Below are 15,597 nucleotides of genomic sequence, written 5' to 3'. Positions count from 1 at the left end.
GTGTTTTCAATGGTCATGGTGGTGGTTTTAATGGCAGAAGTTGTACTCAGAGTGATTCTGGTACTGTTGGTGGAAGTTTTAAAGGAGAAGATGCAGCAACCATGAATTCCATTCTGCAATGTGGGGTGGTGTGTGCAGTTGAACCATATTGGGGCTGTGCATGAGATCCAGGATTGGTGAGCGCTTGGGGGAAATGATGAGGTGACAACAGGCAAAACAGTATACGATCCAACGGTGGAAGATGATATTTGTCTAAATAAATCAGTTACGTTTAAAGGTGAAATGCTCTCTGGTTGGTACTTTGTGGATAGGAAGCTGCCGTATTACACTGTTAATACCATTGCTCAGAAAATTGGGGCAAACAGGGCTTGATTAAGGTGTTGGAAACAGATAAAGGTTTCTTCTTCTTCAAATTTACAGATGAACAGTGTAGGGATGCTATTTTTGAGCAAGGGCCGTGGCACTTCTTGGATAGGCACGTTGTGCTTAAGAAATGGCATGAAGGTATGGAATTGCATAAAGATAAGCTAGAGAAAATACCGATTTGGGTAAAGTTGTGTAATATTCCATTGGAATACTGGACTCCCCTTGGTTTGTGCTATATTGCTACTGCGATTGGGAAACCACTTCACACTGATTTGTTGAGCCTCTATAAGAAAAGGGTGACTTATGCTCGAGTGTGTGTAGAAATGGGTACTGATAAGGAGCTCATTTCTGAATTTAAGCTTTCTATTAAGAATGGCATGATGATCCCAATCTTTGCAGAATGTCAATGGAAGCCTTCGGGTGTGTGATTTGTGTCACAGTTTTGGGCATACTCATAGTAATTGTAATCTGAAGAATCGCAGAGGGGATGTTGTTGGGCTAGAACACAGTACTAATGTAACTCAGAATCGTCAATCAGTGGGTAATCAGACTCAGGAATGGAACATGGTTACTAAGAAGAGTGATGCTAGAATTGCTCTGAATTCAAGTGCTGAAAAAGCTGTTACCAGAACGGATAAAGGTAAAGAAATTAATGAAGAGGAATCAGTAAAAATAAAGGTGGATAATGTTGAGGATGAGGTTAGTAGCCAGTTGAATGTGGCATCGACATCCAGAATTTTACCTCAGAAATCTGATAAAACTCTTGAGTAAGGAAGTCCCAAGCATTTCTAAGTACTTGAAGATCCTGTTGATGATTCTTTTGAAGTGATGAATGATGAAACGTCGGAAACAGAGCATGTTCAGGTGTCAAACTCATCTTTTCTGACTAGTACATCTTTAATTGGTGATAACCAAACTGTTGTCTTTGAATATTGGAAAGCAAAAAAATATTAGTGATGAAGAAAGGATGAAGAATATATCATATGGATTTAGGGAGCCCAAACGAGGGATGTGACAACTTCTCCTAAACAGAATTGATTTTGCTTTCATGTTCTTCTTTCCTTGTGAAAAATGGCTGCTGGAATGTGAGGGATTTAAGTCACCACAAAAAACAGATTGAGGTTAGGAATCTCATTAGAAAACTTAATTTGCCTTTGTGTTGTTTTGTGGAAACCAAGGTCAGAGTCTATAATGTAGCTAACGTCTAAATGCCATTGCTACTGGTAGTCTGGTAGGGATATGGTTCAAAATTATGACTGCTCTAATTTGGGTAGAATTTGGGTATGCTGGGATGCTCAGAAGGGCGTTGAATTGGTCAGACCAAGTCATCAATTGCACTATCTACTTTAAACAGCTGGGAACTAGTTGTTTAGGTAGTTTTGTGTGCACTTCTAGTTTTGGAAGTCTGTCTGGCGTTCTAAGGCTCCTCTCAAGGTGGCTTTCTTTGTGTGGACTTCGGTTCTGGGAAGGATCTTAACCCAGGATAATTTGAGAAGAAGAAGCCAGGTGGTGGTCAATTATTGTTATATGTGTCTTTGTGATGAGGAATCAGTGGATCACCTTCTCATTCATTGCTCTTTGGCTAGAGAGTGTTGGGATTTGATGCTTCGCTTATTTGGTTTTTCTTGGGTTATGCTAGGATCCACTAGAGGGTTGATTGAGGCGTGAAGAGGTTGCCCTGTGGGGGCTCATTGTCAGGATGTGTGGAGGGCTACGCCGCTTTGTGTGTGGTGGTGTATTTGGCTTGACAGAAATAGGAGATATTTTGAAGGAAAGGCGATGTCAATTTCGGTGCTTTTATTCTCGATTCTTTCCACTCTTTTTTGTTGGGTTTCAAGGAGAGATCATAGTTCGATGGAGGAGATTGTTGACTTTTTGGCCTCCTTGAAGGCTTGAGGCCTTTGTGGTCTTTTGTATTTTTCTTGGGATCCACTCCCCTTTAGAGCGTTTTTTAATAAAATTTTTATTTATCAAAAAAAATAAAAAAATTTGTACAGATGGAAACAAACTAAGAGCACAATTTTATTTTAAGTTTTTCCATGACTAAAAATTAGCGCATTAAAGTTCTATCAATAGTATGGTGTCAGAGAGAGTCATCGTAGTAATTGCCTATGTATACATACAATACAAAAACCAACTATGTACTTGTAATAGTTGTTAAAGGCTCAAGGCGCACTAAGGCGCCAAAGGGCTCAAGGCGCACTAAGGCGCCAAAGGCCTTCTGGAGCCTAAGCGCAAGGCGCAAGCTTGATTGAAGTAAGGCGCTTGTATATAGTAATACATATTAGAACATATATTATTATATATATTCATAATCAAGCAATAATTGCATTTAATGTAAGTAGTGAACTATAAATTTATGAATTTTGTCAAATATTTCTAAAGGTTAAACAATACGATATATGATATAGAACCTTTTAATTTAGTAATCATTAAGTAAAAAAGAAATTGATATGAATAAATGATTAAAAGACATCTTCAATGATACCATAGGCTTCTTGATGGATCTGTCGGCAAGTTGTAAAACCACCGACGTCGGTTTCAAGTCTCCTAAGCCTAATTTGACATACACCGAGTATGGAAGAAGGTTAACACTAACTCCTAGGTCTAGAAGGGCTCGATTAATGACATGGTCACCAATGATGCAAGAAGTAGTAGGTGAACCGGGGTCCTTAAACTTTGGAAGAGTGTTATATTGCAAAATTAAGCTTACTTGCTCGGTTAAGACCACTTTCCTAGGTGCTTGGCTTTTGTTCTTCCGTTTTTGGGTGCATAAGTCTTTTAAGAACTTGGCATAAGCCGGAATTTGCTTAATTGCATCCAAAAGTGGAAGATTGACTTTCACTTGCCTAAACACATCCATAATTTCATTTGCTTTGGCCTTTTGCTTGTCATTTGAAATGGATCCTTTTAAGGCATCCGAAAATGGAGCTTTTGGTTCAAAAATCTTTTCAAAATTTTTCTTTGGAGTCTCTTCAACACAAGAAGTTTTGAAATCATGATGCAAATCTTTCTTTTCAAAATCACTTATCAACACATTCTCATTTGAAAAATCATGCATATGCAATGAAGGAGGAATAGGATGTGAAACGGGACAGGTGTCAACTTTGGGTTGAACCAGTTCACTCTCTTCATTGGACATACCCACTTGGTTGTCCACAATTGTGATACCCCCGAATTTCCGGATGCGGGTTGGCCAGGCCGACGCCCGATAACCCGAGGATATCAAATCAATTAGCAATAATCGAACACAGAATACAATTAAAACTAATGAGATAAATAAAATTTGCTGAAATGAAAACTAAAATGATAATCCAATAATTGAAACCTCAGAATAATTAATTCCATTGATAAATAAACTATTTTATTACAACTGATCCTCCACGAATACAAATCGTTCTCCAAATTATACAACTCGGGAATCCATCTAGTGGACCCCTAAAATACCCCACTGAACTCAGATGACTGGAATAAAACCAAAGCCTAAAACAGGAAACAAAGTCCTACAGCATCGGTGGAGTGAATGACTGTATCTGCTCAGCACGATCTAGCTCTACCGCTGGAACTAACGAACACCTGTAAAAATAAGAGTGGGTCAGGCCCACATGCAAATTCTTCTCTAACTACAATCCACATAGTGACCCGATACGCAGATACACCCTAGATATCTCAACAATAGCTATCTAGTCCGTACATATATATATATATCCACACTAAGGGACATTCACTGAACTATAGCAGGGGTCCCAACCTGAATAGAAGGCAACATGCGAAAACGCACCCAAATGTGGGCATGAGTACCTAGACCTAACAGGGTACACCTCAACTACTATAGCCAGCTACGCATCCACTGCATATACGCACCCTAACCAACGAGTCTGAGACTCAAGCTCATCTCGTGGTACCATAAACATATATATAAAGTCCGTCCAGAACCAGGGTATGTAGTTCAAATATTTATTGAACTGACATACAATAAACCAGCTAGTTAGTCTCTCAACTTATTCAGTTGATATGACTTAACTATCATCCATTAATCCAGGAAGCCACTCAACTTAGTTGCAGTTGATTTGACTTAACACAATTAGGATTCAATATTTTTAAATCCATTCCTTTAATCCGTTAGGTTAGGTTTAGGCGTTTTGAGCTAAACCGTCCCCAGTATGTCACCGTCCCATACCAGTGCATACAATCCTCCATATCCATGTAATTGACAGAATATACTTATTCAGCAATTGAAATCCAAAACCATGTAATTTACAACATATAAATAACCGTATAGCAGATTAATATCCAAAACCAAAAGCCAGGTAATTGCAGAATAGTTTATACAATACTGCAGCAATTACAGTTCAAAACCACAATCCAATTTCTTATAAAATAATATATAAGATTCCACTATTAACATCCAAACCATGTAAATTACAACATATAAATAACAGTATAGCAATTTACAATCCAAAACCATCTCAAAGAATTGCAGAAGACTTTTTTTATAGTTTCAGCAATTTAAATCCAAGAGTTAAACCATGTATTTGCAGGAAACGGTTTAAAGGCTCAACAACTAGCATCCAAAGCATGCGTAGATTACATCTAATGTATCAATGACTCTATCATGCATTAAAATAAGTTCTTTTCAATCATGTTATAGTCCAATAAAATTGCTAAATTAATTCAAGCAATTTAATTCTCTCCATCCGGTAACAGCGTGCTAAGTTGTATACTAGTATACGGTTTAATCTTTTAGCACAAAGCCACAATATGCTACAAGTCAAATTTTGTTAATTAAAAGTCTCCATCATACATCTAAATTTTAATTTTGAATCATATTGTAGCACCTTAAACTGTCAAATTGAAATTAGGCAATTTAACTTCCTTTCGGTAGTTAACCGCGCGCAAGTTGTTAATTAGCGCACTGTTAATTCCATTAATACAAAGAGGGTATTTTATGCAATCTAAGACTTTGATTATATGTCAAATTAATTATTGAAAAGCCCATTAGAATTTTTAAAACTGTTCAGGAACCCCATGTGCTCAAAACAGTAGCTAAAAATGTCCTGTACGCACAAAACAAGGAAAGAGCCAGCTTTAGAAAAATGGAGCAGGCTCAATGCAGCATAGAGCCGGCTCTAAACCACCTTGGAGCCGGCTCTAAACAGGTGGGAGCCGGCTCTTGGCTCTTTCCTTGTTTTGTGCGTACAGGACATTTTTAGCTACTGTTTTGAGCACTTGGGGTTCCTAAACAGTTTTAAAAATTCTAATGGGCTTTTCAATAATTAATTTGACATATAATCAAAGTCTTAGATTGCATAAAATACCCTCTTTGTATTAATGGAATTAACAGTGCGCTAATTAACAACTTGCGCGCGGTTAACTACCGGAAGGAAGTTAAATTGCCTAATTTCAATTTGACAGTTTAAGATGCTACAATATGATTCAAAATTAAAATTTAGATGTATGATGGAGACTTTTAATTAACAAAATTTGACTTGTAGCGTATTGTGGCTTTGTGCTAAAAAATTAAACCGTATACTAGTATACAACTTAGTACGCTGTTACCGGATGGAGAGAATTAAATTGCTTGAATTAATTTAGCAATTTTATTGGACTATAACATGATTGAAAAGAACTTATTTTAATGCATGATAGGGTCATTGATACATTAGATGTAATCTACGCATGCTTTGGATGCTAGTTGTTGAGCTTTTAAACCGTTTCCTGCAAATACATGGTTTAACTCTTGGATTTAAATTGCTGAAACTATAAAAAAAGTCTTCTGCAATTCTTTGAGATGGTTTTGGATTGTAAATTGCTATACTGTTATTTATATGTTGTAATTTACATGGTTTGGATGTTAATAGTGGAATCTTATATATTATTCTACAAGAAATTGGATTGTGGTTTTGAACTGTAATTGCTGCAGTATTGTATAAACTATTCTGCAATTACCTGGCTTTTGGTTTTGGATATTAATCTGCTATACGTTTATTTATATGTTGTAAATTACATGGTTTTGGATTTCAATTGCTGAATAAGTATATTCTGTCAATTACATGGATATGGAGGATTGTATGCACCGGTATGGGATGGTGACATACTGGGGACGGTTTAGCTCAAAACGCCTAAACCTAACCTAACGGATTAAAGGAATGGATTTAAAAATATTGAATCCTAATTGTGTTAAGTCAAATCAACTGCAACTAAGTTGAGTGGCTTCCTGGATTAATGGATGATAGTTAAGTCATATCAACTGAATAAGTTGAGAGACTAACTAGCTGGTTTATTGTATGTCAGTTCAATAAATATTTGAACTACATACCCTGGTTCTGGACGGACTTTATATATATGTTTATGGTACCACGAGATGAGCTTGAGTCTCAGACTCGTTGGTTAGGGTGCGTATATGCAGTGGATGCGTAGCTGGCTATAGTAGTTGAGGTGTACCCTGTTAGGTCTAGGTACTCATGCCCACATTTGGGTGCGTTTTCGCATGTTGCCTTCTATTCAGGTTAGGACCCCTGCTATAGTTCAGTGAATGTCCCTTAGTGTGGATATATATATATATGTACGGACTAGATAGCTATTGTTGAGATATCTAGGGTGTATCTGCGTATCGGGTCACTGTGTGGATTGTAGTTAGAGAAGAATTTGCATGTGGGCCTGACCCACTTTTATTTTTACAGGTGTTCGTTAGTTCCAGTGGTAGAGCTAGATCGTGCTGAGCAGATACAGTCATTCACTCCACCGATGTTGTAGGACTTTGTTTCCTGTTTTAGGCTTTGGTTTTATTCCAGTCATCTGAGTTCAGTAGGGTATTTTAGGGGTCCACTAGATGGATTCCCGAGTTGTATAATTTGGAGAACGATTTGTATTCGTGGAGGATCAGTTGTAATAAAATAGTTTATTTATCAATGGAATTAATTATTCTGAGGTTTCAATTATTGGATTATCATTTTAGTTTTCATTTCAGCAAATTTTATTTATCTCATTTGTTTTAATTGTATTCTGTGTTCGATTATTGCTAATTGATTTGATATCCTCGGGTTATCGGGCATGGGCCTGACCAACCCGCATCCGGAAATTCGGGGATATCACAGTTGGTATCAGAGCAACATGCTTAAAGAACTGAAAATTGAAACGAGACATGTAGAAATTGTAACCGTTTTGATTTCAACACAACCAGATCATTAATATAACATATATTAAACATGTAAATTCCAGTTACTGATTGATTAAACCCTAGAGATTATCTAGGTGCACAGAACACGAGCCAAAGAGAAGGAGAAAGAGAAGAACTTGCCTGTAGTTTTGGTCTCAAAACTGTTTTGTTGTCTTCCTAATTTCCGGCAACCACTGACCATCTTCAAGCCTCCTATGGTTTTGGTTTAAGCCACCACAACTCTCCCTTGGCCCTCTCTATTCTCCTCCTAAGTTTTGTTCTATTTTCTCTCGCTCAGTTCTCTCAAAACTCTCTGTATTTTCACTGTGCCGTGAATAGGGTTATCAAACCCTAGGGACGTATAAGTTATATATTTATAACTAATTCTAACCCCAAAGTCCATAAAACCCTAAACTTAAAACCCAATTAATTATGTGGGCAAGCCCATAAAAATACTAAAACCCTAAAAGATAATTCATACACTTAATCTAATTAAACAGTTACGTTCATGCAAGAAAATAATTAATAATACAATTAAAGTAACTACAACAACCAAAAATACAATTAATTTAATTAAAATATATTTAACCAAATAAGGCAATTCAAATACAAGACTAACAGTTTAAAACAAATAAAACAATTAAACATTTAAACAACTAGTCACATAAAAATACAATAAAGATAATTGAAATTCCAATTTTATCCTTTTTAAAATTAGGGGTATTACAACAATCTTCCCACTTCTCAAGGTTGTCACCGCATTGACATGCTCTATTGTGTGACCTTCCGATGAGGAATGAATCTCCACAACACATTATTGCTTTAGTGGGGCATTCAAAGGCATTTTCCCTTTCTCTCTAGCATTTAAAGTGCTAGCTATTTGCCCTACTTGGGTTTCTAACTTTGCAATGGATTAAGAATAAGAATGAAACAATTGAGTGTTAGCCCCTAAAGTGCCTAAAGCGGTTAAAACTTTTTCTTCAAAAGCGGGACTTCTATAATTTCCTTGAGAATAAGATGGTTGATTAGGAAAATGAGAATTAGAGAATTGATTTTCTTGTGATTGAAATGATCTAAATCCTTGGAAACCTTGGCTTTGCATTGGAGGTGGAATGTATTTCCCTTGGAAACTGCCTTGGGGAGGGTTTGACCCTTCCCCTTGGTTTTTCCAAGAAAAGTTCGGATGATTCCTCCAACTTGGATTGTAATGATTGCCATAAGGATTGTTCCCTTGATTAACAAATGTTGCATTGACTTGTTCATGATGCTCATTTTGCACATGTCCATGGGGACAATTGGAAGTAGAATGTAAAACACTTGAACAAGTCATACATGTCTCATTAGATGCATGATGGGAATGGTTAAGGATGGAAGATACTTGATTTGCCGAGTTTTGGTTGATCCAGAATTGATCAAACCTTTGAGATAAGGATTTCATCTCGGCGGCTATTTCATTGGAATGGTAGACTTGATGTAAGCCAACACTCTTCCTTCACTGTTTTAATGAGTAAAGATTGGATCTTTGGATGAAAATACCTCAATCAAGGTACCTTTTAAGTCACTGGAGCTTTTTTGTAGAGACCGGTTCCTTTTTCCAATTTTTTTTATTTTCTTTTTTCGTTCTTTGTCGCTGACAGTGTTCCTCTTATAAAATATAAAACTTATCACATTGTGATTGTTTTACTCAGCAACTTGTACATTTACATTTGACTCCGTTAAGCAACTTTTTTAACTTTTACCTTTACTTAACTTTTTAACTTTTACATTTACTTTTACTCCAACTACTTGCTTTTCAAATAAATAATAAATGTTACAAGATTGTCTTGCTTTTATTTCAAAATACCATCCTACCCTCATATAAATACATAAATGGCCTATATTTTACAACCCTATATAACAATTATAACTGTGTCCCGTCCAACTTTTGGACCCTTTTTAGCCGAGTCCCCGTATCCAATAATTTCAAAGATGAAAGGATATGACTTCTAGACACACACCCGTATCCAAGTCCGTGTAACATAGTTCTGGTCTACAGCCTAATCTCTCCAAAAAAAATCTTTATTCTGTTCAGGGATTGATGAGCCAGTGGTTAAACAATTACTGACAGCAATTCAGTTTCAAAGAGCAAAATTACCCGTTAGATACCTTAGTGTGCCTCTACTTTCTGGAAAACTCAAGTCAGAATAGGGCTAAGTCTTGGAGCAGTAGGTATCTGTCTTTTGCTGGTAGAATGCAAGTTATCTCTGCTGTTTTATTTTCCATACAACTTTATTGTGTTTCAGTGTTTAAACTTCCCAAGAGAATTTTAAAGAAGATAAATGAGATCCTCAGAAAATTCTTATGGAAAGGCTCTAGTCTTGAGGCAGGGGGAAATAAGACATGATCTACATTCCTAAAAAAGAGGGTGGGTTGGGAATCAAGAACTTGGAAGACTGGAATAAAGCTGCTATGACCAGGCATATTTGGAACCTAATTCAACCTCAATCTGATTCTTTACAGATTCAATGGGTGAAAAATCAGAGAAATGGTGAATATAAATAAGGAGTTGGAGGGTTCAGTAAAATGGCTCTCTGCAAATGGTGAATTTACAATCAAATTTTCCTGGGATAAATTCAGGAACTGAGCTGCAAAGCTTCCTTGGTCTGACATTATATGGTTCTCAGGACATAATCCTCGGAACTTTTTCATAGCCTGGCTTGTCATGCAAAATAAGCTGCTGACTCAGAAAAGAATGATAAATATGGTCCTAACTAACACTGCAAACCGTGTATTTTGCAGAACACATGATGAAGATAGGAACCATCTATTTTTTTAATGTGATTTTTCTGGGAGGATATGGTCTTTTATCTCAAACAAATGTGCTTTGAATTGGCCCAATTTCCACCGGTCAGATCTTATTAATTGGCAGACATAGCTGATAGCCCTAAAAGGTAAATCACTGATTGCTGTCATCAACAGGTTGGCTTTTACTACTGTTAACAAACCATCTACTCTGAAAGCTTAAGCTGTTAGAGACGGTATAACTTAAATATTTAAATCCTTCAGCACACCCCCTCAAGTGTGGCCTTCTTTTCGTCCAACACGTGTTTCAATTTTAGATTAGGGTGACGGTGCGGTTTGAACACAGGACCTACCCTGCTATTATACCATTTTAACAACCATATACTCCAAAGGCTTAAGCTGTTAGAGAGGGTGTAACTTTAATATTTAAACCATTCACAACTACTACTGTATATGCACCATGGAGGGAAAGAAATGAGAGAATATACACAATTATTTACAAAGATGCTCCGTTCATACAGAAGAGTATAATGGAATCAGTTAGATTGAGAACAGCCTTTTTAAAAAGGGTAGAAAATGATGCTGCAAGCAGATGGATATTTAGTGAATGGGGTATACCAGATCAGTTTTTGCTTTAAAGATGATGATTATTCTAATGCAAATATTGGTGATTTCTAACATCATTTGCTGCTACATATTAGACTGCTATTCCTGTTTGCGTATGGACAGTATTTGCTACCTGTTTTATGTTAAATATAAGTAAGCAGCAGAAGTTTTTGTGTACATCTAAGAAGCACGGAAAAGGATACAGGACACGGATATGACACGACAAGGACACAGCAACACGGCAAATCCTAAAAAATTAGGACACGGACACGGCGGGGACACGGTGAATTAATAATAAATATATATTTATATATATTTATATATACATATATATGATGTTTTAATTTTATTTTTTATCAACCTAATAATGAAAAAAAAAAAATTGTGCTATACTGTGAAAAAGAAAGAATGATAGAAAGAGGGTTAAGAAAGAGATGAAAACAAAAAAAAAAAACAAAGATGATTACGGTTTTGTTAGAAAAAGAGTTAGGGCTTAGTTAGTAAGAATCCATGGAAGAGAATAAGTACATGGAAACAAGAAGAAAAAGAGATACAAAAAGAATTTTGTTGTGCAATGAAAAACCAAGAAGTATCTAGGGTTTGTGAAGAATAGGGGCTTGTCCCTAGTGTCTTCCTGCTGCTCCTGCTTGTTGATTGTAGCTGGTTTTTTACTTTGGTATATTTGTTGTAATCACTCTGGAGAATTAGCTGTTGTAACTATCAATTCTGGAATTGATATAGTTGTCTACTGTAACTATTGTTGTGCAGTTTGTTATGTTATTGTGGTTAGTAGGGAGGTTTTTGTTGTATTTTTGTATTGCTATCCCCTGTTTTGGTTTCTTAATGTGTGGTCGATTTGGGGGTTCCACATAGTGTGTTATGTTCCTTGAGGTATGCCACAAGTAAATTGTAAGACATTTTTTTTTTCCCTAAATGATTGGAAATTTTTTATAAATATGGCAATAGAGTACAATTACAAAAGAGGATAAACCTCACAACCTACCCACCTTTAAGAGAAAGGAAGGAAGACACTAGGGACAAGCCCCTATCCTTGAAAATTGTAAGACATTTTTACCAACTTGTTTTGTGGAAATGATTAGGCACTACTTGCCTACCCAAAAAAAGCACTGGAAACATAGTTGCACAGTGTAGAAAATAATGAAATGTCAAAATGATCACTGTTCATTTTAGAATTTAAAGGCAAATAATTCACTCTCAATTAAAACCTTAAAATCATGAAGGATCATACGGTTCATACCTACAAGGCGATGAAAAACTTAATTTTATTACATAGTAATAATATCATACCTTAGTTTTCATAGTAAGTGCTTCCTGTAAAATCATTGCCAATTGTCGTATGAAAACAAAGGCATGCTGATATGCTGCTGGAAGGTCCACCCCAATGAGTTCAGTGACACAATTCCCAAGAAACTGAATGTGCTGTAATTTTGTTGCATTCACAGATTTGCAGCTCATGACGTAGGTTTTGTACATCCCTTTGAAGCACTCATCTATGCAATCAGAACCAAGCCGAACGCACAAGTCTCTTATAAATAAAAAGGAGACAACTGGGAGTGCACCTCCCCCTGTACCCCAGAAATGAAAAGCAACCTGACAAGGCCAAAATTTTGTTTTTTATTACCAATTTATACATAAACAAAAAAATTCTACTGACTTCTACAAACTAAACTGCATGGCAGGAATAAAATGCATGCCCATAAATTATTCCACTATAAATTGTTAAAATTAAGACTGTTCAAGCAATTTGATTTTGGCAGTAGAGATCTCTGCAAAATGCATTGACAGTAGTGATCTCTGCAAAATGCATTGACAGAAGGGTCCAGGACCACTTCCTGCAATCGCATATGAATTACAGTAAAAGTAGAAGCCTTGGTCCACTAGTGGAGGCTGTGGAGCAATAAACAAATAAATTGTACAGGTTCAGGTTAAACACAACAAATAAAAAGAATCTGTGCCTCATATATGTCCATTCAGCATATTGAAAGACAATGCTTTTCCTAGAAAAGCAACATAAATTACCTGTATCAACTAAAACACTGCAACTGAATCCAAATATTTAAAAACTCTGATTACCTTAATATACTTCCTTAAGAAGCTAGGAAAAGCAGCCAAAAATATAGTTGAATATCTTAGACGCCGCAATGTAAATGATATCATCTCTGTGTCAGTCATTTGGTTTAAAACATGTAAAGAATTTCCGAAATATGATTTCACCAAGTGGTTGTATTTCTTCCACTGTTTTGTGTTCATCAGATCTACTATCATCTCCTTCTTTCCTCCAGAAGGTGGCAGTTTCAACAATCCTCGAAGAATTCCATCCATTTCGTTTAAAACGGATAACATTACTTTATTGAAGACACTGCTAGACATGACACTAAACTTCGTTGAAGAGTCATTCTCATCATCATCATCACCATAATGGCAGGCAATGCGAAAAGCTTTCAAAAGAGATCGAATTGCACCTACTTTTCCATTTTCTTGAATTGAATTGCACCATGAATCAACCATCGCACTAGTTATAACATTTTTAGAAGATTTCTCTTCCTTTTTTGCAGTCTTGGCTAGGAATTTCACATCATGTGTATCAGTTTCTTCATCCTTATCCTCTTGCGTCTCTTCATCACCCATGTCAGTTTCAACATTCTCCTGCACAATATGAAACAAACATTTAAGAGCCATTCAAATAACTAAAAATTAAGAGGCCATTCCGACTAGCATACCGATTACAAGCATTAAGAAGCTGCATACTCACATCAATATCTTCATCATCGAATTCCAAAAGCTCCTTGTCATGCTCTTTCAAGAATTGATAGAACTCTGGGTCCTACAACAACAACAGAAAAAAAATTAAAAAAATAAAAATAAATAAAAACTTCTCAACAATTGTTGGACAAAGCAATTGAATATCAAACAGTTTTAGCAGTTTCATTTGATTAAAAAGTGTTCCTCCAAGGTAAAACAAATATGAATTCTTTTATATATATATATTACATTAACCACCACTATGTTAAACCAAAAATTCAAAAATCAAGCAGCTTAAGTGTAAGTATTACACTGTGCAATGGGACCACTATTTCATAAATATTCAATGACCGTTGAAATTTCATGCTATTAATAATTTTATTCGTCAGTCAGATGCAATTGCAAAATTTCTTCTTTAATTATTGTATTATTTTTATAAGGTTGATCTTGTCCTTTGATCATCTTAGAATTTTTGTTCTGTTTTTCAGTTACAGTGCACCCGGAAGGTTCTCATAACTTATCATGGAAAATTCAGCCTTATTCACTTATATTTTATTTTTCACTTTGAAGTTAGAAGACAAACGCGTAACTGCATATGCATACAACTAATAAATTTTGGACAATCTTCCTGCCCAACAATTGCATAACAGAAGAAAAGACTTTAAAATATATATATATATCTATATATATATATATATATATATCACAAGCAAAATTTCTTCTTTAATTATTGTATTATTTTTATAAGGTTGATCTTGTCCTTTGATCATCTTAGAATTTTTGTTCTGTTTTTCAGTTACAGTGCACCCGGAAGGTTCTCATAACTTATCATGGAAAATTCAGCCTTATTCACTTATATTTTATTTTTCACTTTGAAGTTAGAAGACAAACGCGTAACTGCATATGCATACAACTAATAAATTTTGGACAATCTTCCTGCCCAACAATTGCATAACAGAAGAAAAGACTTTAAAATATATATATATATATATATATATATATATATATATATATATATATATATCACAAGTAAGACATCTATGTAGTTTGCAAGTAATATGGCAATACAAAATTAGGAAATCACTAAATATAATGGGTCTGTGTTTGCTTGAACTTTCGGCAAAAACAAAAGTAAATAAAAAAATTATCGCCAACCATTGATAAGCATATTTACAGGTTCGCTAAAGCTATCAGGCCCGTGCCACCATATTCATAGGCATCCGATGATCTCTCACCAAGCAAATACCAAAGTCAATGCTATGTTAACCCATGGAAGTTTCTCTGCCATCCTCAATCCCTCCATTATATATATATGTGTGTGTGCGCCCGCGCATGTATAACCACTAACCTTTTCTTGAAGTCTCTGCAATTGGTGAATGTGCTGTGTCGCATTTCCCTTTGACTTGGACAACGGAGTAGTTAAATTGTCTTCACCCAACTCTTCACTAGCAATTTCATTTTTCAGCTTCTTGACTGATAACGGCATCGACAAATCAATAAAATTAGCCAAATCATTCATACAGAGTAAAGCCAGGAAGAAAGTAAAGCACAAACAACAAAGAGAACATAAAACCCTAACCCTAATTGAAAAGATTAGGAGGGAAGAAGAGAAGCAAACCTTTGCCCTTCGCACCCATGGTGATTGTACGAAGCTGAAGCTTCTCCTGCAACTGCTAAAAACCCTACTAGTTGGTTTACGGATGTGGGCCGATTTGGGCCAGAAATGAAGATCAAGGTGGCCCAAGGATGGGCCATCAATTAAGTGTTCTGTCGATACATGGACCAGCCCAATAACCACCTAAAATAAGAAAAATCAATATCCAATGCAAAAGATAAAAAAATGAAACTTAGTAAGGGCCTAAAAAGTAGATGGGCAGTGGCTGTTTTATTTTAAAAAGCCAAACATGGATGGGTTGCATTGG

The 15,597-nt window shown here is 35.9% G+C and overlaps 1 protein-coding gene across 5 annotated transcripts in view; it reads right to left on the bottom strand.

Moving 5' to 3' along the window:
- Positions 1-15,356, bottom strand: part of LOC132311307 (nucleolar complex-associated protein 2) — a 30,883-nt gene extending 15,527 nt beyond the window's left edge. For all 5 annotated transcript variants that reach the window (XM_059809184.1, XM_059809181.1, XM_059809183.1 and 2 more), the window contains exons 1-5: positions 15,294-15,356; positions 15,024-15,148; positions 13,686-13,757; positions 13,007-13,579; positions 12,221-12,523 (exon numbers count right to left, since the gene is read on the bottom strand). In XM_059809184.1, the coding sequence (XP_059665167.1) occupies positions 12,221-12,523; positions 13,007-13,579; positions 13,686-13,757; positions 15,024-15,148; positions 15,294-15,312 (1,092 nt within the window). In that variant the 5' untranslated portion in view covers positions 15,313-15,356. The remainder of the gene's footprint in view (positions 1-12,220; positions 12,524-13,006; positions 13,580-13,685; positions 13,758-15,023; positions 15,149-15,293) is intronic.
- Between the last annotated feature and the right edge of the window lie 241 nt (positions 15,357-15,597).

This window comes from Cornus florida, unplaced genomic scaffold (genome assembly GCF_030987335.1).
Source record: "Cornus florida cultivar Cherokee Brave unplaced genomic scaffold, ASM3098733v1 CherokeeBrave_3.0.0_Hap2_Chr06, whole genome shotgun sequence".
NCBI lineage: Eukaryota > Viridiplantae > Streptophyta > Magnoliopsida > Cornales > Cornaceae > Cornus > Cornus florida.
The sequence above is the reverse complement of the archived record's forward strand: the minus strand, read 5'-3'. Positions and strand labels throughout refer to the sequence as shown.